Genomic DNA, 23293 nt, shown 5'->3' with positions numbered 1-23293 from the left:
AATTAAAAATCCAACAAGGACGATAAAAGACAATCTCTAACGATGAATCATATACTACGATAAACATTGTTAAATTAATGTATGCTTTTAATATTCAGTCTATTCACTAACAATCAATTTCAGTGTTTTCAATAAAAAATTACATTTACTCTCTTTTCTTTCTTCTTTCCCTTTTCCAAAATATTTGTTTCATGTGTCATGGGATAACTCCAAAGCAAAACAATGATTAGATCAAACGCTCTTTATAAAAAAGAAGATTCAAAAATCTACTAAAACATAAGCTGCAAGTTAATAAAAAGAAGAAAATTCGTATGTTCTGTGGTTGACAGACCACATAAGCTGTAATCATAGATGTATGTGATTGCAATATTCTAATGAAATACATGTGAAAGTTATTATTTAATTTTTTTTATAAGTTTGTACCACAAATGTACAGTGAAAGTGTATGGGATTCAATATACAATGTAAAAAATTTACTTCGAGTTTTATTCCATATACTAATCACCTACAAATTGACAGGAGACATTATTGACAAACAAATGACACAATTTATCTATGATGGTGAATTGAGTTTAAGTATAATATTTATAATTGTATGCAATTGATATGTGGATGTATATAGTGACAATATTCTAGAATAACAACATATATTTCTATCTTTTTAAATCATGTTCGATAGGGAGTTTGTTGAAGTTAACCAAATAAATAATTTTTTGTCGTTTTTGTGGAATGTAAGTAAAAATTTTAGAAGTTTAACTTCTATAATCATTCATTATTTAAATCAAGTGCTTAGTTTCTAAGCGGTCGCTACAAAAAAAACTTGATACTCACAATATAATAAATATTTATTAACCGGAATTTTAATTATATGTTAATTGTCGGTAATATTATTGAATTTGTATCGTTGGATGTTTATTTTGAAATTCTTGTTACTGAGAATGACCAGTTATTTGAAATATGTAATATTCGTCTGATTTATTTACGCAAATTAAGTGATATTTTAAAGTATGATAATATTTTGCACTGGACGAAAATGAGGAGATATATGAACACTATAATTATCAAATGCAGTCTAATTTAATCCATTTTACTTACTAGTGTTTTTCAATATTTATATGTTAAAAATAGAATAAAACAGTCTACTTTAAAGAAGCTCTAGGATTAAAATTTTAGTAAAAACAAGTCTGGTAGGTCAAAAATGTTGTTGTTAAAAGGATTTTATATTTACCATCTGTCGATAACCCTTATACTGATAATAACTTGAAATACTAATTAATATGATTATTGACTTTAATTTTAATAACAAAGTATTACTTTTTCATAAAAATATATGTGTAAATATAGATATTTTATGGTAAAAATCCAAATCTAATCCTTTTATACCAGATCTGACCTTTTTTCTAATATGCATCAACACTTATCTTAAACGTGGTACCGTTTTAATTGGGTTATCAATGATGAAAATACAGATTTTCACTTTTTCTATTGGTTTGATGAAGTTGACGTATTATAGATCGAATGGAGGGACCCATGGCTGATAGCACTTTTTACTTTCCACATTTCTATATTCATGATGGCCCTTCTCACACGAAACTATGGAAATTTCCAAGCTTTATTATTTTTCTGTTTATGTAAGTTTCTGCAATTTATCCATCATTAATTATTAACATATGAACTAATAATATTTGGTGAAATAAACACAAGATTTTCTGTATCTTCGTTAATAATCCCTGTAACACAAATTTATTTTCACTTTCCACTTGTATTGTCATATTTTGGTTTGTTTCTTTATTTAGATTTTAAAAATCTATTTCAGATTTGTTCATATTATCAAATTAGCATAGAGGTTGAGACAAGTAATGATAATTTTTATAGATAATTCATAATATTAGTTTTCAAATGGTGTTGTGAGTTGAGGACTCAAAATAAGACTGTCTAAAAGTTTCGATCCTTTATTTTATCTTCATCAAGGCTACAAATATGTAGTACATGATAATTTAAACGTTGAGGAAGATAAATAAGTAGTAAAACTTGATAAAGATCAAATAAAGAATTGAAACATTGACATTTAAAACAAAAAACTTTTATACAGTTTTATTTTGAGTCCACAACCCACAACACCATTCAAAATTCTATACTAGAAATGACTATAACATCAATAATTGTCTCTTCAATGAACACCTGAAGACCTAGCAGAGGATACAACATGCTAACGTTGAGGATGAAATTTCTATTCACCTAAAGGTGTATAAAATAGAATGGAGGTTAGAGCTATTCCAGATCTCAAATTTTCTCAAACGAATGAGATTAATAGGATGCGATATGCAAACATAGAGGAAGTATGAAATAGAATCAAGGTTAGAGCTACTCCACGTCCCGAATTTTCTCAAAAGACCAATTGTGAACGCTGAATGTCCTCAATGGCATAACAAAATAGGTCCTTTTGGTAGTGTATAATGTATATGACACCCTGTATATACATACAACCTCTGTTTTATGGGAAAACCAATGGTTATCATAAATGATAGCAGAACGATGGAAAATAGATATTTTCGAAATTTATTATGATGATTTTGGATGGTTTGATTATAAAAAAATCATGATAATAACCTTGATTTAGCCTTAAATCAACCCAAGTACTCTATGTATTTAATTTCTCTTATAACTTAAGTTCTTTTTATTAACATATTTTTTCTACATATGTTTGATAATGATATTTTGATTTATATGCAACTTGAGCGGCTTTATCACTTCTTTTTAGCTAAAATAGTAATTTGTTGTTAACAGAAATGTGTATCGGTTAATGTTTAATGGCTAACTGATAGTGGTGACTTAGGTAGATAACCTTTTATAAGGGTTAGTTACCCCTAAATAGCACTAGATAGGAATATTACAATATTTTATATCATTTTCAAGCTAATACTAATTAGCTTTAAGATATTACTAAGAAAATTACAATTTAATGTTTAGTTTTTTTGCCAGTGTTGATTTTAGTGCTTGTGTATACTTTATAACTAGTATCTGTATATTAACTTTGTTATTAGTTCAAATGTTATTTGATTTATAGAAAAAAATTTATTGTATTTGTTTAAATTGATGTTTTAGTGTTATTAGTATATTTTTCTGAAAGTATAAACGAATTGGCATCGACTAATTGGAAGATTTTCTCAAGGCAGCAGTACTTTGACAGTAATGGATTGTTTATATCAGTAGTTTTCTCAATACCAATACTTATCAACTGCATATTGATGGTGGTAAGTAATTTTTCATAAATTTCTAATTTTCTATATTAATTCGTATAAATTTTCTTCAATAAATCCTTGATCTGATGGAAAAAATCCACTACAAATCAAAATTTTCCTTAAATGTATCATTTATAATTTGAAAAAAATAATTCCATGTGATAAATATTGTGTTATAACCAGAAAAAGTATCCTTCTTACAAGGACCAAGATTTTATATAATCAGGACCTCCGGAAGTGGTAGTTATACCAGAAAACCTAAATAAATCCAGAAAATCTTAACGGAAAACCACAAAATGAAATTGGGAGACTTAATAGACATCACCTAATGGAAGTTTTATATGGAAAAAGACATGAAATATGTTGAATCACGAAGGAAACTATTTTTATGAATAAAATGCTATCTATTTTTTTTACTTGACCAGTGACTTGAATATGGAAGGATTTCGATACATATCACTCGGTATTTAGATGAATAGTTGGTTTTTCAAATTTATTATTATAATAATTGAAAGTTTAGTATGTTAATGGGTTAAACTAGTTTCTTATCTTGAACATTTTCATTATTAGAGTATTTGAATTGTTTAAAAAAACAAATAATCGAAATACACATGACTTAGATTGCTTTTAATAGAATTCCCAATTTAGGATATAAAAAGAAAATTATGAAATGAGTCGGTGGTACGTATACCGATGGACATAAAAACACTTTTGGAACAGTTTCTAAATTGATACTTTTTTGATTTAAATTAAAAAAGAAACTCGAAGGATTTAGGATAATAGGAGGAGAAAGGAAGAAATAACAAAAAAGGAAGTGGAGAAGGAAAAGAGTGGAAACTAAAATCCCAGTACTTAACCCTCTAAGGGGCATAAAAAGGTGTAGATATGAAGAAAACTTGCCTAGAATTAGTAGAACTGGAGAAAGAAATAGAGCGGAAACAATATGATATAAGAATGTAGCAGAAAGGGATGGAAAAGAGTGGAAAAATAGATAAAAGAAGAGTGAAAACTAAAATTCCAGTACTTTAACCCTCTAAGGGGCGTAAAAAGTTGTAGATATGAAGAAATAAACTTTTGGGTCTTGTTTAAAAATCAATTTTCTTTCACGAAAGCTACTTGTTTGATCTTCGTACTCATATTTTCAAAATAACAAAGAAAAATGTGTATGTTCCAAATACTATTATGACAGAATACCCATTTTCTTTCATATTTTGCAATAAAACTAAAAAAAGATTTGCCATTCTGTTAAAAATAAATATCTATACATCAAAATACGAAAAAAAATCCTTTCTATATTTTAGGGGAGCTGGTTGTATCAATCGACCCAATTAATGACAAATCTAAAAGTGGCCCAACTGAAAGAACAAATTCGAAAAGAACAAGAAAAAGAAAAGCAAAAAAACAAGGAGGAATGAGACAAAAAACTCGTTTATATATTAATCTCTCCAACACTTACACAATCAATATTTAGTTAACGTAATATAAAGTTGTGGAAATTATTTTTTACGGTGGTAATCAGGTATTCGGATTTAGGGTTTTATTTATAAAACGTTAGGGCGATAAAATTTTTTAGGCTTATTTTTTTTTATTATTATAATAACCTCTCTGCGATCCCTGTAGATATTTTTGAGCTAAAATTTTTCTAAAAACATTCATTTAAAAAACATACTTTCCAGAAAAATTGACTTGCCAGCACTAAATTTTGAAAAATATATTTTTTTTTCCTAATATTGATCTAAATGAACAAAATTAATTCAAAAAAATTGATATTCCCTTCTCTATTATGAATTACAATATAATTGTGTTGAAATTTATTATAAAAATCTTCATCAAGTCATTTCGAAATGTTGAAAACTTTCATATATCATGTCCCAACTTTTTATATACTGATTAAAATCAATATTTTTCATTGATCAATCCATAATTTCAATTCCAACCTCATTATGATAATTTAGGACAATTTGGACAAATTACGGTCTAGAATTACTTTACCGAAACATCAAATCCTCACCAATGCAAAGACCAAATACCATCAGAATCTCCTTTGTATCCCTATCTGATGTTATACAACCCTTATTAATAACTACCTAACCTAAATTGACTCTCCAAATAATAATCTTGTGTTTCGGAAGGTGTATCTTCTATTTGGTTTTCGATAAACTGTTAAAAGTCTATCGGAATTGTAGAAAACCTTTCATCTGATAAAGAACTCTTTCCCTATCTTCTTCAGCTCAATCTTCATTTACTGAAAGAACTTTTTCCCAACCTTAATCAGCTCAATTTTCTTCTGACCAAAGAATTTTGTCTCAATCTTCATCCGTGCAAATAATTCTGTCCAAATCTTCATCTGATGGAAGAACTTTTTCCCTCCCAATCTTCATCTGGTCAAAGAACAATTATAGTGCAAAATTTGAAAGTTACAGTTACCATTTGTTACACGCAGAAAAGAGAAATATTAATTTTGAACCTGGTGTAAATAATTGGAGCATCGTGTGTCTTTTGACTCCTTATAATGCATTTATGTTTATAATTTTTAGTAATAAGATTAAAAGAAAAGTTTAAGTACTAATGTCAAATTCTGTTTCTACTAACCAAACAATGTTTATATATATATATTTTTTTTGATTTATTTTTGTTGAATAATTGACTAGTCACTTTCTGTGTCCCAAAATATGCCATATGTCATTAAAACTTGTGAATTTAAAAAAAAAGACTGAATGTAATTGGAATTGTAGATGTATGTATTTGTTAATAAATATAAGCTTTTTGAGTAGAATTTTATTTTTTTTTATTAAATTTGACAGTATCTTTTCCCTGTCACCTATACTGAACCAAATGCTCAGGATGATGGACATAGATGTCCCATTCAAAAACTGCCAATCATGGGTCAATAATAATCTTCCGGAAGTACGAAATGTACCTTCCTGGTACACAAATGATGGATCTCGAGATTACCAGAGCCTTTTCCAATGTTCCCTACAACCATTATTGTCCTTGTATTATTTTACGCAACCGTCAGATGTCGTGTTAGTCGCTTGGCTTATTTATATTCACCTCTTGTCAACATACGCGACATACTTGTGTAGTTACTACCATCTATCGCACAATAGCCGAACTAAATCTTTCTAAGTTGAAATAACCTGTAAATAATGAAATAAAACACAGGGCCGTAATTTAAAATATTTTATTTTCGAAATAAAATCGCAAATAACTAAAAAAGAAAAAACAAGTTTATTAAACGTACAAATAGTGCAACACGATTTTGAAATACACTGAAAAATTATATTTCACCTATAAAAAAAAAAATATAAACAAGTAGTTCGACACTTCGTTCAAAGTAATAATGAAGAAGTTACTAGATCCATTAGTGTTAGAAAAAAAAACACTGTTGCCGCTTCATTTTTATTTCGGACAAAGTTTTATAAAATAATAATCATATTAGTTTTTTTTTATTTATTTAAATATCCAATAAACTCTATTTAATCTAACCTCTTCGAGTCTTTACGGACGATTACATCTATAGAACAGCACTTTTTATACAAAAAAAAAGAAGAAATCTTATAAGCTAATATATACAATGAAAAACGGTTACTTACAAAGAGATCGGGAACTGGCAACCCCACAAATTTAGCAAAGACGTCAAGAGATTCGATACGAGCTAATATTATGTAATCCTTAAATTTGAGTTGGTGAAAAAACTCAATTTAATGACGACATAATAAAAACTAGTCAACACTCTTAGACCAGAAGGAATTGGAACGAAATCGTCCGCGAATTTTTTTAATTCCTACCTTTTGGAGTACCGGAAAAGTACTTACGACTCGTGAAAAACTCCTTGGGTTTCCATTGATCAAAAAAAGTATCCTGATTCCTGCCATGTTTAGTAGCCTCATTTCGATAATAAAAATAAACTCAAAATTATATTATCTAGTAGTTGGAGCCTTTCAACGATAATATCCGGCTCGAAGGAGCAAACAATCTAATCGTAATTATTATAATAGGGTCCAAGCGGACCACCAAGGATCCAAGGGCGACTCGACGGGGATCTACGTTGGTACCATTGGTGTAGGGATAGTAAATAGGGTATTTAGTACGAATACGATTGATTACAGGAAATTATGGAAAAATAAAATAGAAAATACCGAGGGGGGGATGTAGATAAGCGTTAATTTAAGGTTATGTTGTTGCCGTATTCCCGATCTATACTAGTGGCAATCAAACACTTTCTTTAAACATCAGTCTACCCATAAGAATCCTTAAAAAGGGATTCGGTACAAGGTTTTAGAAACCTAGATAATTGCCTCCCGATGTTACTCGGAAACGAACTTTATTAGATGCTCCATATGGAGAAGCCGGTAGATTTTATAACTCGAACGATATCAGAAACATTCATTTTCGTTTAATACTCAAATTTAGTTGAAAAAATGTAAGTTTAAAAAAATTACTTATCCGGTAACAAATATTGCTCAGAAATGTGGCTCGTTCTGAATATACACACTATTTCTGAGCTGGTATCAATTTAAAAAACGATTTATTTGGAAAAACAAAATCAAATTTCTGAGTATCGATTCATATCCATCTAGGAACTAATAACCGCCTTAATCAAACACAAGTTTTCTGAGTCGTCGAGTTTCCCTCCGGATCTACACACCAAAACATCCGATTGTTTTTTTTTTCTCTCTCAAAATTCAACTAGTCCGTATCCATCGGTGTCGGTATGTCCCCACTATCTTCCGTTATATCCATCATTTCTTCCGCTACATCATCTAATTGTTGTTTATTGCCACTTTCCGTATCCATAGCTTCGCTTTCGCCGACAACGTCCGATAAAAGACTCTGTATATCATCGGAAGTGATCGTTGGTGCTTTGTCGGGAGTTTTTTCCAATACGTGATTCTGAAGATCCGACAACGTTTCGTCATTTGGAAAATCTACCGGTTTATCCAACGAGATATCATCTAGAAGTTTTTCGTGTGGATCTTCGATTTTTTCCTCATCTTCTTCATCGTATATTTCGTCTTTTTCTCTAATTTGTTGGCTGTCTTCGTATTGTTCGCGTCGACTAGTCTCACATTCGTCACCTTCTCTCGTTTCTAGGTTATCTTCGAGATTCTCGTGCTCGTCCAACATCTCCGGACTTTCCTCGCGTTCAATTTCTTCGTTATCTTCATCTTCTTTATGGCCAATATTTTCTTTATTTACAAATTCTTCGTTTTCATTGTCTGTTGCTTCGGTTTCTTTGATTTCTTGTTCAGTTTCTCTATTTTCTTCCACTTCTTGTACAGTTTCTTTGATTTCTTCTACCTCTCCTTGTTCAGTTTCTTTGTTCTCTTCCACTTCTTGTTCACTTTCTTCTATTTCTTCCACTTCCCCTTGTTCAGTTTCTTCCGTTTCTCCTTGTTCAGTTTCTTCAATATCTCGTTGTTCAGTTTCTTTGATTTCTTCATCTTCTCTTTGTTCAGTTTCTCGGTTCTCTTCATCTTTCCTACGTTCAGTTTCTTTATTTATTTCTTCTGTTCTATCGTCGATTTCTTCTTCTTCTTCTTCATCTTCTTCATTTTTATTGTCTTCTTTACATTCGGAATCTTCATTATCTTCGGTATCTTGTTTATCTTTTGTTTCATCTTCTTTATATTTATTTCGAAGACTATCTGAAGCATCTTCTATGGCGGTTTGGGAATCATTTTCATCTTTATCGATTTTATCTTCTTCTTCCTCTTCTAATTTTTCATTAGAATCCTCAATTTGTTCCTTATCGATTTCGTTATCTTCTATTTTATCTATATTTTCTTCGGTTTGTATATTTTCCTCTTGATTTTCTTCGACGTTTTTCTCTTGGGTATCTTTGATATTTTCCTCTTGGTTTTCTTTGACGTTTTCATCGACATCGTCAATTTTGTTATCAGATTTTTCATCGGTATCGTCTGCAATAGTTTCAATAGGTTCTTCTGTTGTTGTTTCAATGTCGTTTGTTTCTTCGGAATTTTTAATACTTTCGTTGTCATTTTCCTGTACTTCGACATCTTTGTCTTGATCTAGAGTCATTTCGACGTCTTGATTTTCTTCGATTTCCAAGCAATCTATAGTCTTAATGGGATTTTCCTTATCTTCTAGATGTTGTGCTTCTTCTTCTTCTTCTTGTTTATTTTCACTTTCGTCGAAGGCGATGGCGTCGACTTCGTCGTTCCTATTTTTATCCAAATCGTTATCTTCGATTTCTTCCATCATGACAATATCGTTATCTTTATTCGCTTCCGGTATATTAGAGGCGTCGTCAAGGGCGTTCAATTCTTGCATCTGTTTCTTTTTCTTTTCTGTTCTCGGTCTGGGTTTCGAGTATTCGGATTTCGACGATTCCGGTTTTGGCGATTCCTCCGGTTTCCTTACCAAACCGAGCACGTCCAACATACTGTGCGTTACAATCGCCGATTGCGCTTCACTTTTAGACGGATATGATGATTTCCTTTCGCAGATCGCGAGATGTCTCGCCATTTGATTACCTAGAATCGTAAATTATAATAATAAAAAAATAATAAAATAAAATTATGCGAAAAGACTCACCGTCCAAACTACTAAAACCGCATATGCAAAACATTTCAAAAGGAAGAGTTTCTTCTGCAATCGGATTGTTCGTTTTGCTACATTTCGCGTTGTGTTCTTGCATTGCGTTGGTACAACAAGTAGAATACTGACAGTTGGGATTTTGACAGCTCTCAAACGACCTAAAATCGATACAACTCAATATAAATGATTACAAGTCTTTATTAAAGATATTCGTACAATTGAACGTCCTATTTCAACTTATCTGCACAATTCGAAGTCCTATTTCAAATTATTCTACAGCTTAAAGTTCTATTTTCAAAATTTGTACGCCAAACAAAGACTCTTCTGCAATATTTCACAAATTCAAAGTCTTATTTCAAAATATTGCACAAGATAAGGTCCTTAATCAAAATATTTGCACGATTGAACGTCCTATTTCAACTTATCTGCACAATCCTTAGTTCTATTTTGAAATTTGTACGCCAAACAAAAACTCTTCCACAATATTATAGAAATTTAAAGTCTTATTTCAAAGTATGGCACAAGCTAAAGTCCTATATCAAAATATTTACACAATTCAGCGTCCTATTTCGAAATATTTTACAACTCAAAGTCCTATTTTAAAATATTTACACCGTAGAAAGCATTTTTTAGAATATTTGGACAATTCAAAGTCTTATTCCAAAATACTTGTACAACTCGAAGTCCTTTTTATAACAATTGTGCAAATCTAAGTCCTATTTTCAAAATATTCAACAGTTCAAAATCCCATTTTAAAGTATTCACACAATACAAAGCTCTCTTTTAAATATTTGTGCAAACAAATGTCTTATTTCAATCTCTATGCAATTTGAAGTCCTATTTTAAAATATTTGCACCATCTCAAGTCCTTATTAGAGTATTCGGGCAATTAAAAGTCCTATTTCAAGCATTTCTACTATTCAAAGTCTCATTTCAAAACATTTAGTGACCAAAAGTCCTATTTTGAAATATTTGCACCATCTCAAGTCCTTATTAGAGTATTCGGGCAATTAAAAGTCCTATTTCAAGCATTTATACTATTCAAAGTCTCATTTCAAAACATTTAGTAACCCAAAGTCCTATTTTAAAATATTTGCACCATCTCAAGTTCTTAATTAGAGCATTCGGGCAATTAAAAGTCCTATTTCAAGCATTTCTACTATTCAAAGTCTCATTTCAAAACATTTAGTGACCAAAAGTCCTATTTTGAAATATTTGCACCATCTCAAGTCCTTAATTAGAGCATTCGGACAATTAAAAGTCCTATTTCAAGCATTTCTACTATTCAAAGTCTCATTTCAAAACATTTAGTAACCCAAAGTCCTATTTTGATATATTTGCACCATCTCAAGTCCTTATTAGAGTATTCGGGCAATTAAAAGTCCTATTTCAAGCATTTCTACTATTCAAAGTCTCATTTCAAAACATTTAGTGACCAAAAGTCCTATTTTGAAATATTTGCACCATCTCAAGTCCTTAATTAGAGCATTCGGACAATTAAAAGTCCTATTTCAAGCATTTCTACTATTCAAAGTCTCATTTCAAAACATTTAGTGACCCAAAGTCCTATTTTAAAATATTTGCACCATCTCAAGTCCTTATTAGAGTATTCGGGCAATTAAAAGTCCTATTTCAAGCATTTATACTATTCAAAGTCTCATTTCAAAACATTTAGTGACCCAAAGTCCTATTTTAAAATATTTGCACCATCTCAAGTCCTTATTAGAGTATTCGGGCAATTAAAAGTCCTATTTCAAGCATTTATACTATTCAAAGTCTCATTTCAAAACATTTAGTGACCAAAAGTCCTATTTTAAAATATTTGCACCATCTCAAGTCCTTATTAGATTATTCGGGCAATTAAAAGTCCTATTTCAAGCATTTCTACTATTCAAAGTCTCATTTCAAAACATTTGGTCACCCAAAGTCCTATTTTGAAATATTGTACCATCCAAAGTCTTATTTTAATACTTGCGCGATTAAAAAAATTCCCATTTCAAAATATTTGCGCAAACCAAAGTCCCAATTTCGAAATAATTCAATGCTCAGTCCTATTTTCGAATAATCAATTGTGACTGATCATTTTTCAACTTACGGAAAGTGTTTGGGCGTATCCATGGGGGTGTTGCATTCCTTGCACAAAAGTCCTTTGCCTAGATCGAAAGTTAAAGCTGCGAAATTGATAACCTCGGCGTCTACGGGGTATTTATCCATTTTGGATTTGGGTACCATAACGCCGTTCCGAGGGGCGTTCCAAGGTACCAAGCCCGTTTTACCCCTTTGGGAAATGTGCATCTTGTTCTGGTGTTCTTTGATGACGTCTTTTTGGACGAACCATAAGTTACATTTGCCGCAACGTCGTGCGAACTGTTTGCGTTGATGTTTCTACGAGAAAAAAAAAATATTTAGTACTAACATTATCTTTCGATATGGTTTAAGGTAGTTCTAAATAGTATAAGTCCTAATTTAAAACGGACAGTCTTATATATAAAGGTCATTTTGTTATGAAACGTTCATAATTTAAAAATAAAGATTCATTAGAATAATATGTTTCGTAAACTATTATTTTTTATAATGAAGTTCTATATTGAGGTTTAGTTCTTAAACAAAAACATAAGTCCTAATTTTACACATTATTTTTAACCATTTCATCGTTTTTTTTTTGAAATATTTGTTCTAATTTAGAGCACTGAGTATTTGTTTTACGAGCATCAGTTTTAAACTAACAAGTCCTATTTTTAAGCATTTCCAGGAGTAGTGGAGATTTTGAATATCAATAAAATTATATAAGACCGTCCAAATAAAGCATCAATTCTAAAGAAATATTTTAGAAACTCAAGTTCCAGTTCTATTTATGAGAGTTTCAGTCACTGTAATTAATACTTTTCAAATATTCAAACAAATTAAAAAATCAAGTCTTATTTACATACATCAGTCCTAAATACATATTTTCAAACGATAAGTCTTTATTTTAACTAGAATTTTCGGCATCTTTTAGTATTAATAAAAGTATATAAGTTCTAATACAAAATATTAAGTTTTATTTTACAAATATCAGTCCTAAATAGACATTACATAAACTTAAGTCTTTATTTTGGGGAATACTTTCTAGTGATGTTTAAAATAATCAAATTTACACATTCTAAAGAAAAAATTAAGTTCTATTTCAAAATATAAAGGCTTTATTTCATACAAATGAGTTTTAAGCTGATATTATAGCAACGCAATTTTTATTTTAAGCAATATTTCCCAAATTTTCGTCTTATTTTAGTATTAATAATATTAAATGAGACTTGCAACTGTTAGTATTAATGAAATTATGAGACTTTTAAAATCTTTGAACTTCAAATTTGAAACAGTAAGTCCTTATTTCACAAAGATTAGTCCTAAAACGACATTTTATCTACGCAAAACTTAATTTTGAAATATCTTTTCAAAAGTTTCGTCATTTTATGGTATTAATAAAAATATATAAGACTTTTAAAAGACTTGAACTTAAAATTTAAAATAAGTCTTTATTTCCCACAAAAATCACGCCTAAATTGCCATTTTATCAATGTAAGTCCTTATTTGAAGTCATATTTCCAAGATTTTCGTAATTTTTATTATTAATGTAAGATTTTTAAAAGACTTGAACTTAAAATTTAAAATAAGTCCTTATTTCCCACAAAAATCAGTCCTAAATTGCCATTTTATCAATGTAAGTTCTTATTTGAAGTCATATCTACAAGATTTTCGTAATTTTTATTATTAATATAAGACTTTTAAAAGACTTGAACTTAAAATTTGAAACAAGTCTTTATTTCCCACAAACATCAGTCCTAAATTGCCATTTTATCAATGTAAGTCCTTATTTGAAGTCATATTTCCAAGATTTTCGTAATTTTTATTATTAATGTAAGACTTTTAAAAGACTTGAACTTAAAATTTAAAATAAGTCTTTATTTCCCACAAAAATCACGCCTAAATTGCCATTTTATCAATGTAAGTCCTTATTTGAAGTCATATTTTCAAGATTTTCGTAATTTTTATTATTAATATAAGACTTTTAAAAGACTTGAACTTGAAATTTGAAATAGTACGTCTTTATTTCACAATCACAAGTCCTAAACTGACTTTTCATCAACGTAAGTCCTTATTTGAAAACATATTTCCAGGAGTTTCAACATTATCTAGAATCAATAAAATCACATGACTTTTAAGAAGCTTGAAATTAAAATTTGGAATAGTAAGTCTTTATTTTATAAACCTCAATCCTAAACTGACGTTTTAGCAACGTAAGTCCTTATTTTAAGCAATTTTTTTCAAAAATTTTCTAGAATAAATGAAATTATACGAGACTTTACAAACATTGGACTTAAAATTTAACAAAGTAAGTCCTAATTTCATAAAAAAAAATCACCTGTAAGTGCTGAATGAAATAGTTCATATTCTGTACGATATTTCTGCTGGAAGTGAATACGGTAGTGGATTTTAGACAGAAGGGACATTGTATGGTAGGACCGTTATCGTGAGTCCTGTAAAAATGATCGATGGCCTGTTTGTGATTCGAACACCTATAACCGCAAGTGCCGCACTGGTACGGTAATTCGCTGGGACAATGTTCTTTCGACATATGTTTTCCCAATACGAACGGATTCATATATTGAGTCTCGCATATGAGACAACAGAAACCGTTGTCGAATTTGGTTTCGGCGGGATGTGATGTAGCTGAAACAAACAAAACAATAAGATACAGGAAGGTATTCGACTAGTTTATCGGTTTGGATAGTTTTACCTATGTGCTTTAATAGATCGTTCGCCGTCGCGACGCTGGTTAGACAGTATCTGCACAGTTGGGCGTCCATGGAGACGTTGTGGGCGTGTTTGAATAAATGACTCATGAGTTGTATGTTGTTATCGAATACCGATTTGCAGAAAGGGCATTTCATATTTAAGGTTATCTTTGGGGTTTTGGAATAGGTATCGATTGTACCGTAATAATAGTTTTCTAAAGGTACCATTTGTTCCGGTACGTCAGGTGAGGTACTTTTCGGCGGTCGGTTCACTTCCATAGGAGCTTGTTGAGTTGACTGCAAAAAAAATTATGTCACCACAATTTTTTTTTAACATAAAAAAATGTTATTTACCTTTGGCGGGTCCGGTTTTCGGGCGTTTCTGGACTTTTTGGCGTTTTCAACTGTTTTAGACGGATTACAGAGATTCATGTTCCAACTTTTGAACGGATTTTGTGCTACCTTATTTAAACGGACTATCAACGATGAACCGCTTTCGTATTTGGTTTGTTCCGCTAAATGAGACACTATATTATCGAATGCTTGAAGTGACGACGTTCCGAACCATTCCCTCCACACCAATTCATCGAGAAACTGTTGAATTATCTGTCTGGATAACAACGACAAAGTATTTTGGAACATCCTTGGTACTATCCTTCGTAAATAATCCATAATCTGTTTATTATTACCATATTGGGTAGATGAATAGTGTACTACGTTGGAAAAACCCATACCGATCAAAGTTTGTTTGTCAACCGTCAAATCGGCTACTAAAATACTCTGAGGATGTACCCATTGAATCAGAGGTTCCAATATCTTCGAGAATCTCTTCTTATAGTTTCTATCGCCTTCTATTTGTGGTTCTACGGCTCTGAGTCGGATTAGTTTCGATTCGGATTCCAGAACGCCCAAAACTTCAACTTTGACTTGTCTTTGGTTACCGTCTTGGGAAGTGGTACCCAAAGATATAACGCCCACTTCTACTTTAACGCCCGGACCGCCTATTTGTCTGATATGAGTTTGTAGAGCAACCGTACAAGTAGACCGTAGCCACGTAAACATACCTTTAACGTATAAATTATCTACTTTCACCTGGAAATTATAAAAAACTAATAAATTACGAAAAATAAAATTCAAATTAATCATTATTACCCATTGCGTAACATTTTGAATGTTAGTTTGACAAGCCCAATGGTATAATAGTTTCAAAATAACCATCGGAGGATGGGGAGAGCCTTCGAATAAGGATCCGCTGAACACTGATACGAATTTTTGAGGACAACATTCCGATATCCAAACGTAACCACCGGAATATGGAAATTTCGTAACGTCGCTGTACATTCCTAATTTTAATTGGGTATTGGTGTGCACCGAACATTTCTGTTCCGATCTGATCAAACCTTGCTGAATCAACCTGAAAACGAAAGAAATTTTACAAGATTCCTATATATAGCTATCTATATATCACCAATATATAAAATTTTTGGTGAAAATATTGATTGGAATCAAATTTAGAAGAAGAGGCAGCTTTTAGACTGGAAGGTCAAGAAATATGGGTTCCAATATAGTCTGTAAGAAGGCAAAGACACTCCTGGGACGTTATAACCTATTAAATGTATAAATAACAACCTACAGATACTAATAGAAATTTTGTTGGGACACTGTCTGTCCCAAAGGACTTAGCAGAGAAGTAAAACACTACTAAACTCCAGAGCATTGCACCTGGAAGCTTATGAAATAGAAGACGAAGATATCTGGGAGTTAGAACAATCCTACTTTCTGAGTTATTGCTTTAAATACTGAGGATTCTCAAGAAAGTATCAGCTGATGGTGTCGACCTAGGCAAGAACAACCTAAGAATACTAAAAAGAATCCTGTGAGGACACTGTGGCCCCATTGGACTTGGCAAATAATGCAGATTCTGTTGTGCAAAGGACAAAACCTTTATCAACAATCTTTTAAAGTGTTAGACACTATGAAACTCCTGAGCGCACTACAAAAAAATAAGATGTATGAAGAAAGGGAGAGCTGGATAGAAAAAATAAATATGACAGGGGAAAATCGAGGTATAAGATGGCATGAAATGAAACAAAACACCCAGTATAGAAAAATATTCTGTGCAATAACTCAACTCCAACAAGCCTTACGTGCGAAAAGATAAAAATGCATCAGGATTGGATAGACTAACAAATTAAAAATAATTAAGGGCAGAAGCCATTGAAATGTATAGACAGAGGATAAAAAGAAAATATAAAAGATATGGGTAAAAGAGAAACAGGAAGAGAGGGATTAATTGAAGATGTATCACTTAATAAATTCAGTTTTGTGGAACCGGAAATAGTTAATATAAAAGAAACAGTTAAAAATAATGGATTAAGGGGGTATTCTAATCTAGAAATTTGAAAAAATCGTTTTTTTGCATATTTTCAAAGTTTAGCTCTTAAAAATATGAAACAAATAAAATGCGATAGAAAAATCTTCACAGATTAGGAATTTTTAAAATTTTTTTGTTCCAGATCACTGCATCATTTCAAAAATGCCTAAAATTTAATCTTCTAGACCAAAATACCCCCTTAAAGACACCAAGGAAAATTAAATGTGAATTAAGAAAGTAAAATGACAGTTCATTTTAGATATTTTTCTATATATAGGAACTATTCCATACAAAAATTTCCCCTACAAGGATTTTTTTAATATCATTTAGTTTATCTGTGTTGTACATTCCTACTATTTGATTATGTCATCAAAACAAACCATCAAATGACATTTTTCAGAAATTTCCTTACTAGAAATTAATATTTGGTCTGGGGGGAATCGTTTAGATAGTTCTAGTAAGGATTGAAACACCATGCGACTATATAAGTATTGACTTGATCGGATCACTAAACACTTCACTATCAAACTGCACTTTGCCCTTGTCCCGAACCGATCACTCCCCACTAATCACTGGAAAAAAATCATGCTTACCATTCGGTGAATTTGGTAGGGGCGTGCATCAGCACCGATTTGACTTTGGCGTCCAATTTCGGTCTGTCCAAGGATAAATCTTGTACCCTCAAGTGTGGTCTGGCTACGACGACCAAAGACGGATACGTTTTGCCTTGTAGTTTATTGAAGGAAATTTCTCTACTGTCCGGTGCGGATTTACCATCGTCGGAAGTTAGATCGACGACTACTTTCTTGCTACCTTGTGCAGAACCGGTCGTCAGACCGCCTTCTACGTTCGATTCCGATGGTCGAACTTGGGTCGTGAACGTATTAGGACTAGGCTGAAATTTAAAAAATAAAACACTCGAATAAACACTTTGAATCTGACTCACCCCTCTTCCTCGAGTATTGGGGGTATTTGTTTGCACAACTGTGATTTGCTTCTTAATTACCGTAGGTACTTTTGTTCTAGTTTGAGGCGTCGCGGCTTGCGATCGCGTCTGAGGCGTCGCTTGGGTCTGCAGTCTCGTAGGCGTTGTTGTTTGTACCTGAGTTTGAGCTCTAGTCGGAGTTGTAGCTTGTGTTCTGGTTTGATTTGCTTGTCGCGTTTGCAGAGTTACGGAAACGTTCTGGTTACCGGCAGCTTTTCTTGTTGGAGTAACCACCGGTGGTGGAGGTGTTATTTTATTCGTGGATCCTCTACCGCGAGCTCTAGTTGCTACTCGAGGTGTAGTTAGAGTCGAAGAAGTCGTTGGGGTTTGTTGAAGATTCTGCGCCACCTGAAATAATCATCAACACAATATTTTCGACGTTTTTTTTTTTAATAATTCATCTTACCTGTACTTTTCCTTGATATACTTTCGGAGCAGGTGGTAGTTGTGATGTTGTAGTCGGATTTACGGCTCCAACGACTAGACCCATCCTTGGATCCATTACAAGTTGATAACTTTGTTGTCCTCCTAGATTATTATTTATTATTAAGCTAGTTGGAGGAGCTTGGGCGCCTGAAATGGTTAAATATTTAGTAAAATCTCAATAAAATGAAAAGAAATAATACCTTGTATAGCACTTTGGACTTGTTCGGCTACTTCTACGATGGTACTGAGTTCTCCTTTGTGGATAACTTTGGCGTCACATTGTGATATGAGAGAATCTAATTTCGCTTGGATTTCTTTTTCTTCTTCTTGGAGTTTTTTACTGCGGTTGATTTGAATCTCTTCGAGTGGTTCAATCCAGCAATCCAATTCGAGTGTATTCTCTGCATCTCGATTCGTAATTGTTTTCAAAACTACTGCTTCTCTGTCAACTGTAAGAAATATAGATTTATAGAATAATATTTACAAGGTGATTAAATTGTGATGATCCATACCGGCCGGTTTGATGGTATTACCGTCTGATGATTTTCTATGACTCAATTTGTACTTTTTCTTCGGAGGTGGTGGGACGTGCGGAGATGTGTCTATTGGTATTACCTGTATTCAAAAATATGTTTTTCATTAGTAGGTAAACGGCAAATAAAACGAGGAAAACAAAATTTATCACTAAAAACATATAAAAGGATGTAAAAATTGAAAAGTCCACTGAAATGTAACAACTAATTGTAATTTCAAAGTTTACTTTTGGATTTTCATCACCTAGTTAACCCATCTGGGATCGAAAACTAGTAAAACAAAATAAAAACATTGTTTTGTGAAAAATCCTGAAACAAATCCTCATTTTTTGTTTTCCTCTCAACTTAAATAACTAAATAAGCACAAAAGCATTGAATTGCACCAAAAAATTATTAAAATAACTAAAGCTGTGTTAAATTAGCACTTGACACATTCAGATTCTCAAAAAACATTTATAATCACACAAATATTTCGAATACATCGATATTGAAAAAAAAGTTAGTGATAAAACGTATCAAATCAAAATTATTAGTAATACTTGAATTCAAAGTTTATAACAAACCAAATATTGTTATTATAAAAATGTTTTATTCATTCAGTTTCCATGCTTTTAAATGAATTTATAAAAAAATTGCTGCTAGATACTACATTTAACATATTATACCTACATCAAGAAAATACTGGAAAATCCATGATATGAAAGCAAGAAAAAATGTACGTTAATTATATAACATTTATAACATATAATGTGCGACAAGTTATTTATTGATGAAACAACAAAAGAAAGGAAATACGTATAGAAACTTTTTTATAAATTAAACAGTTTATTCACAAAGAAATAAAATATCTTTTATCATTTTTCTCATTTTACTATTAAAAAATGCATTAAATTCTTTATTTGTGTTAAATATAAGTCTCATTATCTACTTACATCATCAGGAATTTCCACAGTATCATTTTCATCATCCAACAACAGCTGCATTTGTTTCAGAGCTTCTTTACTGGCTGCCCTCCTAGATTGTGTCCTGGATCGCGGAGGAGGGCTATCAGGAGGAGCTGGTCTCTTCGGCATCTTTATCTACAAAACATTTAAATCGCGATTCTTTTCAGGAACATCTCCTATGTAATACACTATTATCACAACACAATTAAACTCGTTTACTACGAAATAATTAACGATTTGTTAACTAAATATTGAGTATTTATAAAAAAAACGATTCAATTGGGAAAGAAATTGTAATAAAAGTACGTCCCCTATTAACTTATTCTAATCCCCACGTACCGTCACTGTTTAATAAGAAATTTATCAAGAAAATAAAAAAAAACAAATAAACTTAACCTCAAATTTTATCAATAGGTTTATTATTTCAATTGATTATCAATAATATTACCAGTTTTTCACTTATAGAAATAATACCGAGGTTAGAAATTTAAACATGGTTAAGGGGGTTGAAATAAGGCGCTATGTAAATTTTAATTACAGGTGGGGCGAGTGGGTAAATATTTATACGCGTGCGTTTTCAACGAAGTAATCACTTTTAAAATTTAAACGATTTATAGTAAGATTCACTTAATGATAGGTACGATAGGTAATGGCGGTAAAATAACTTTCTTGACAGATCTAATAAAACGTCTCATCCAACACAATGATATCACTATTCACAACTTTCAACAGATCGATTTATATATTTTTTAGAATGATTAACATACTTTTTTAAAAAAAGCGGCAAATTTTTTTGAAAGAAATGTCAATAAATTGTTATTTTTCTTAATACCGGCCCATCCTCCATCTTGATTAGTTTTGACAAAACACGATCGTATAAAACATTGTTGCCGATGCGACTACGAATTTCTTGATCATAAAGAACAATTACGTACCAGTGAATATTTATACCTTACCTAAATGTTATTTACTGCAGATTAATTAGAATAATAATAATTCCACATCAAATATTTGAGAAACAATTAATTAGATATTATAATATAAATATTAATATTGAGTTACACATATATTATAAGTTTGGAATACGAAGAATTTTTTTTTTCAATTAATTGAAATAACGTTAAAAGTAGAAAGTAGTTTGAATTTAGAACATTAAAATTTTTTTAATATCATAAATTGAATAAATTTTGTACCATAGCGTATAAAAAATTTCATACTAATTCGAACATCGGCAACGATGTTTTCAAATAGGAGGAGCATCCCTAGCGGCAAATTCAAATTCAACTTATTAAATCCAAAAATAAAGCGAAATTATGCGAAAATAGAATATTTATTTACGTTCCAAATGTGAAAAAGTTAATGGAATATTAACAAAATCTAACCTACCGCGTATTATAAATAAGTCAGAATAATAACCAAAATGGCGGCTTGTCCCGCTTCACCCGATTAAAAGACAACGCCGTTCAAAATTATTCACTATAGTAGGCCAGTTCTTTATGTGAAAACGTTGGTGAAATAACCGATCATGATATGATTGGTCTACTGTTGTTTACAGTTTCGAACACAAACAAAATTATAGCGAAAAATTGGGAGTGAAGTCCTTTAAAACAGTATCAGGTACAGAAACACAGGTCACTATTTTAGAAAATAAACACTAGAAACAGTAGGAGGGTATTTAATTTAATTTATTTCGGTTTGCAGGGTTTTTAATATTAGTTTGTAAACATAGCTTCCTACCTTTTCGGGTTTCTCTAGTTTTTCAATTTTTTCCTCCTTGACTTTCACCTCTTCCACTTTGATTTGTTTGGCATTATCCTTTTTGCTGATTTTTATTTTGAACGTAGATTTTTGTGGTAGCTGCAGATTTGGCACCACCTCAGATTTTAGCGCCTTGAATTCGCCTAAAACATACAGGGTGGTTACAAAAAAAGCTATTGCCTTACCTATTTATTCTCGTACAGGTGTTCTTTGATCCCGATGGAGCGGCTTTTCCCCCCATTGTGTAATTTATTTTAGTAATAGCATAATCTTGACTCTTGAAATGTTTAGAACACACTCGAGACTTTTTATTAATTTCTGCTTCAGTTCGGTTTATAGCTTTTAACCACTTTTTTCGTACATCGGATTCTTTAGGTATCTGATGAAACTGTATGTTATCCGTAGGGGAGTCTCCCGAATCACAACCCGGCACTACACAGGTTAATTTTTTCATTTTAACACTGTTTGTTGTAAATATACGGAAAATAACATGCTAACTGGCAACTACAAGGTTATGTTAGTAAGATACTTCGGTTACCACGACACAAAAGTGAAAACTAAAAGGCTAGTTGTTGTTTTCAGAGTCATCTACTACAATATCTCCGACTGTTTCCTATTTTACCTACACTATTTCAATAATAATGTTATGCTACTGACCGATAGAGGACGACACGATAAATTATAACTTATTACAGAAATAATTATATATTGAAATAATGAATTTAATCAATAGAAAGTAACAAGACGTTATAAATTATTGTTTTTAGACGAGTTTATCAAATATCAATATAGGGTTAAATTAAAATTTTCTATAAAAATGTTATTATATAAACAGATTGAATTATATCTGTCTAAATTTAGTATATCTTGGTATTACGTCATTTGCTGAGATTACCAGTGGCGTAGAATAAGTGTGATTTATAAGTATTTAAATATAAATGTATAAAATATGACGTTATACCTTGTTAAATTCACGTGAAAGACGTTTATATATCTATTTATTGTCTTATTGAATAATACATCTTCGTCCTTGGATATAAAACGAAAGCATTATAACGGGAACAATTAATCAAAAAATTATTAAACGTGACATCAATTACATATTCTAATTACCAAACATAAAAGCTACCAATTTTCTAGAAACTTGGCCGGTTTTTTTTTCTTCTAACGAAATACAAATATTTACATCACAATCGACCTTAGCGTAGGTCGTCTACTTAGTTTCAGTTTTCCTTTCGGAAAATTTAGTATTTAGGATGAGAGAGTGTAGGTACTTTTGTTTGGTTTAATTTGATACTTTTTTTACGGGATTAATCATTTATACAAGGTAAATTTTTGAAAAGAATTAATTAAAGTAATAGTGTATTACAAAAAGAAAGATTTTTTTTTGTAACAGTCATTTAGGCCTTTTTATTTGCCGTTGAAAAAATTTATTCGGCACGAATTAGTAGTAGGGGTGCGACCCCATGTGATATTTAAACTTTCCAAAAAAAAACAACGCTACACGGTCCTTTTCGACTTTAGAACCACCAGTTTTTAGCTATATCCCAATCTACATTTCAAACTTGATCTGGGGTCTAACCTCTAACTTTTTGGTGACCAATTCATCTGCAGACGCAGTTTCTTCATCAACTTTTATATTATAAAGCCTGTCGTTTAAAGAAAAATCATCAAATTTGTATTTGAAACACA

General features: G+C 31.3%; 2 protein-coding genes across 2 annotated transcripts; one reads left to right on the top strand and one right to left on the bottom strand.

Moving 5' to 3' along the window:
- The first annotated feature begins 370 nt into the window (after positions 1-370).
- Positions 371-6021, top strand: LOC130440573 (transmembrane protein 18). The gene is made up of 4 exons (XM_056773826.1): positions 371-731; positions 1514-1631; positions 3106-3254; positions 4544-6021. The coding sequence occupies exons 1-4, from the start codon at positions 669-671 to the stop codon at positions 4655-4657; spliced, it is 444 nt and encodes a 147-aa protein (XP_056629804.1). The 5' UTR covers positions 371-668; the 3' UTR covers positions 4658-6021.
- Positions 6022-6412: 391 nt separating this feature from the next.
- Positions 6413-22160, bottom strand: LOC130440571 (uncharacterized). The gene is made up of 15 exons (XM_056773823.1): positions 21803-22160; positions 21581-21744; positions 19832-19978; positions 18879-18981; positions 18567-18815; positions 18347-18513; positions 17902-18288; positions 17549-17850; positions 15734-15995; positions 14936-15673; positions 14584-14878; positions 14209-14516; positions 11902-12191; positions 9804-9964; positions 6413-9742 (listed from the first exon to the last, which is right to left on the bottom strand). Exons 1-15 carry the CDS (start codon positions 22053-22055, stop codon positions 7935-7937), a joined length of 5634 nt encoding a protein of 1877 aa, XP_056629801.1. The 5' UTR covers positions 22056-22160; the 3' UTR covers positions 6413-7934.
- Positions 22161-23293: the final 1133 nt, after the last annotated feature.

Source organism: Diorhabda sublineata, chromosome 2 (assembly GCF_026230105.1).
Source record: "Diorhabda sublineata isolate icDioSubl1.1 chromosome 2, icDioSubl1.1, whole genome shotgun sequence".
Taxonomy (NCBI): domain Eukaryota; kingdom Metazoa; phylum Arthropoda; class Insecta; order Coleoptera; family Chrysomelidae; genus Diorhabda; species Diorhabda sublineata.
The sequence above is the reverse complement of the archived record's forward strand: the minus strand, read 5'-3'. Positions and strand labels throughout refer to the sequence as shown.

What these genes read in the sequence shown, in the direction of transcription:
- LOC130440573 (XM_056773826.1), top strand. Translation starts at nt 669, where the DNA reads ATGTTCGATAGGGAGTTTGTTGAAGTTAACCAAATAAATAATTTTTTG. An exon ending in TTTTGTCGTTTTTGTGGAAT is followed by an intron (nt 732 to 1,513) that starts GTAAGTAAAAAT and finishes GACGTATTATAG; the next exon opens with ATCGAATGGAGGGACCCATG. An exon ending in TTTATTATTTTTCTGTTTAT is followed by an intron (nt 1,632 to 3,105) that starts GTAAGTTTCTGC and finishes TTGATGTTTTAG; the next exon opens with TGTTATTAGTATATTTTTCT.
- LOC130440571 (XM_056773823.1), bottom strand. Translation starts at nt 22,055, where the DNA reads ATGAAAAAATTAACCTGTGTAGTGCCGGGTTGTGATTCGGGAGACTCC. An exon ending in CTGTGGAAATTCCTGATGAT is followed by an intron (nt 18,982 to 19,831) that starts GTAAGTAGATAA and finishes TTTTGAATACAG; the next exon opens with GTAATACCAATAGACACATC. An exon ending in AGTCCAAAGTGCTATACAAG is followed by an intron (nt 18,514 to 18,566) that starts GTATTATTTCTT and finishes TAACCATTTCAG; the next exon opens with GCGCCCAAGCTCCTCCAACT.